Raw genomic sequence first — 2,203 nt, 5'->3', positions numbered from 1 at the left:
ATAAATTAGTAATAATAAAGTCAAACTCAGCTATCAACTTAGATACTCTGGCGGGGTACAGACCGCCGCTTTGTGGCGGTCTGCCGCTGCCGCCAGTAGGTCCGCGAGGGAGCCGGAGCCTTCACACGGCCCGACTCCCGCGCGGACCGAAAAAGAAGCTCCAAAATGGAGCTTCTTTTTCCGTCGCGTTTGCGACATAGCGAGGCGCCAGGGGCGCGCTCGCTACGTCACAAGCGGCGCGACGCGTACGGACGCTCAGTGTCCGATATGCAAAGATGGCGCTGGCCATGTAGAAGGGCCGCCGCCATCTTGTACGGACGGAGTCCGTACTAGGCCCAGGGGCGTCTATAAGAGACGCCCCTTTTTTAAAATGGGACGTCCGGAGGACGTCCCAAATGGTGGTGCAGAAAGCACCTCTCTCTATAACTTGAAAGGCAGAATCCATCAAAAGAACAGTGCACGGTGAATTTCTGAAGAAGGCTCATGGGTACAATGACTTTCAAACATATGATGTGCTTAAGTGCTGAAATTTATTACTACTTTCCTATACATTTTACATTGAAAAATCCAGGATGACATATTTGTTACAAGCATTTTGTCTTCAGTACAAATGCTTGCAATGCACCTCAGCAATATTTCTTTTTCCTATTTCTCATAAATTAAAAAGAGGACAAAATGCATGGACACAGAATGGCTGTGTCTGAAAGGCATCCTCTGTGTATATCCATGCTCTCAAAGAGTTCTTCCGGACCACAGCTGGATCTTCAAGAATTCAGGCTACTGTAGTGAACTCTCCCGATGTGCATGCTCATTTAAATGATGTTTCCAGATCACAGTGAGTGGTGACAATAACAATTCCATGTATTCTAGTGGAAAAGGTAGAGCTTGCAAATTAAAATATTAATTCCTTTCAGGTACTGACCTGCCAAAATCAGACTGTGGCATATGTATTAATAGGAAAACAGATGGATTACACAAAATTTCTATTTTTTAAAAATGCAATCCTTTTATCAGGTAAAAGGCCACTGTGGCTATCAGAATCCATACAGCAGTCATTTTCAATTTCTTGGATGTCAAAGTTCAATGCTGATTGTGCTAAGGCAAACACTGTTTACCTTTCCCAGAATGAACATGCTAGCAAGAGAGAGAGAGTACACAGGCCTTATTGTTTCAGACTCAGGTCATTTAAGGCATCAGAGGTTTCTGTATTGACCTGTGCAGAAGTACAAGCTGGTAGGATATTCAGATAAATGTCATATTGTTGGTCCATTCCAAGATAGCTGTCACTCATAAGATATAATGTGTAGATATACCTGTAAGATATATATATAAAAGAAGATGTATTAGTTTCTTTCTTGGAAGAAGCCAAAGTTCAAAAATTCAAGCTGTGATCTCTATTCTGCATCATCTTACTTTCCAGGGGTTTCTGGGGTATAAAAACCAACTGAGATTGCACTGTGACTTCTGACATATCCAACTCGTTTCAAAGCAATAAGCTCTTTCTTGTCAACTTCTCCTAGGATCAAGAACCATCCTTCATCTTTGGTCTTAGGGAACCGAGGTGCAACTGCTTTGCTGTCTTGCTTGCCCTAGAAGGAAGGAAAGCACCAGTTAAGAGCAGGGTAACTCCAATATTGCCCTAGTGGAAGTCTGCTAGTGCAATGGGCCTCACTTCTTTTCTCTTCCCCCCTTGCAGCTCTCTGCACAGCCTTAAATTTGTTTTGCAGGCTTCTGCTTAAGGAAGTGGTTGAAATGACAGTGAAATGACTCACCATTTGATCCAGCACAGCATGACCTATATAAAAATTGATTCTTTATATTTAAATACAAAAAAATGTAAACATATTTATAAAAATGTACTGATTCACTGTATGGTCTTTTCACATTCTTTGCTGGGTGCAGTGGGACCAGTTGGCACAATCCTGAATTTTCACTGGGCTTAGAAAAATTAAAGTTTGAACAATTACTATCAATCACTGTGTGACTTTTCAAGTATATCAAAATCAGCTGATGGAATCATGCCATGATGAATAATGTACCTAAGGGTAACATCAGCAATGGGCATTTGGCACCAATGTGAGGAACTAAACAATCTGAGATATTTTATCTGCGAAGAAGTTGTTAAAATCGTCACACCTCCCCCCACGGCCAACTGTCATCATCCAGCCTAGGGAGAGTGAGGGGGCGGGTCCAACACCATCGG

General features: G+C 42.4%; 1 protein-coding gene across 1 annotated transcript in view; it reads right to left on the bottom strand.

Moving 5' to 3' along the window:
• Positions 1–511: 511 nt before the first annotated feature.
• Positions 512–2,203, bottom strand: part of ASCC3 (activating signal cointegrator 1 complex subunit 3) — a 349,893-nt gene continuing 348,201 nt past the window's right edge. The window contains exons 41-42 of the mRNA XM_042478523.1: positions 1,414–1,589; positions 512–1,313 (exon numbers count right to left, since the gene is read on the bottom strand). Of these exons, the coding sequence (XP_042334457.1) occupies positions 1,163–1,313; positions 1,414–1,589 (327 nt within the window). The 3' untranslated portion in view covers positions 512–1,162. The remainder of the gene's footprint in view (positions 1,314–1,413; positions 1,590–2,203) is intronic.

This window comes from Sceloporus undulatus, chromosome 1, assembly GCF_019175285.1.
Source record: "Sceloporus undulatus isolate JIND9_A2432 ecotype Alabama chromosome 1, SceUnd_v1.1, whole genome shotgun sequence".
In the NCBI taxonomy this organism is placed as follows: Eukaryota; Metazoa; Chordata; class Lepidosauria; order Squamata; family Phrynosomatidae; genus Sceloporus; species Sceloporus undulatus.
The sequence above is the reverse complement of the archived record's forward strand: the minus strand, read 5'-3'. Positions and strand labels throughout refer to the sequence as shown.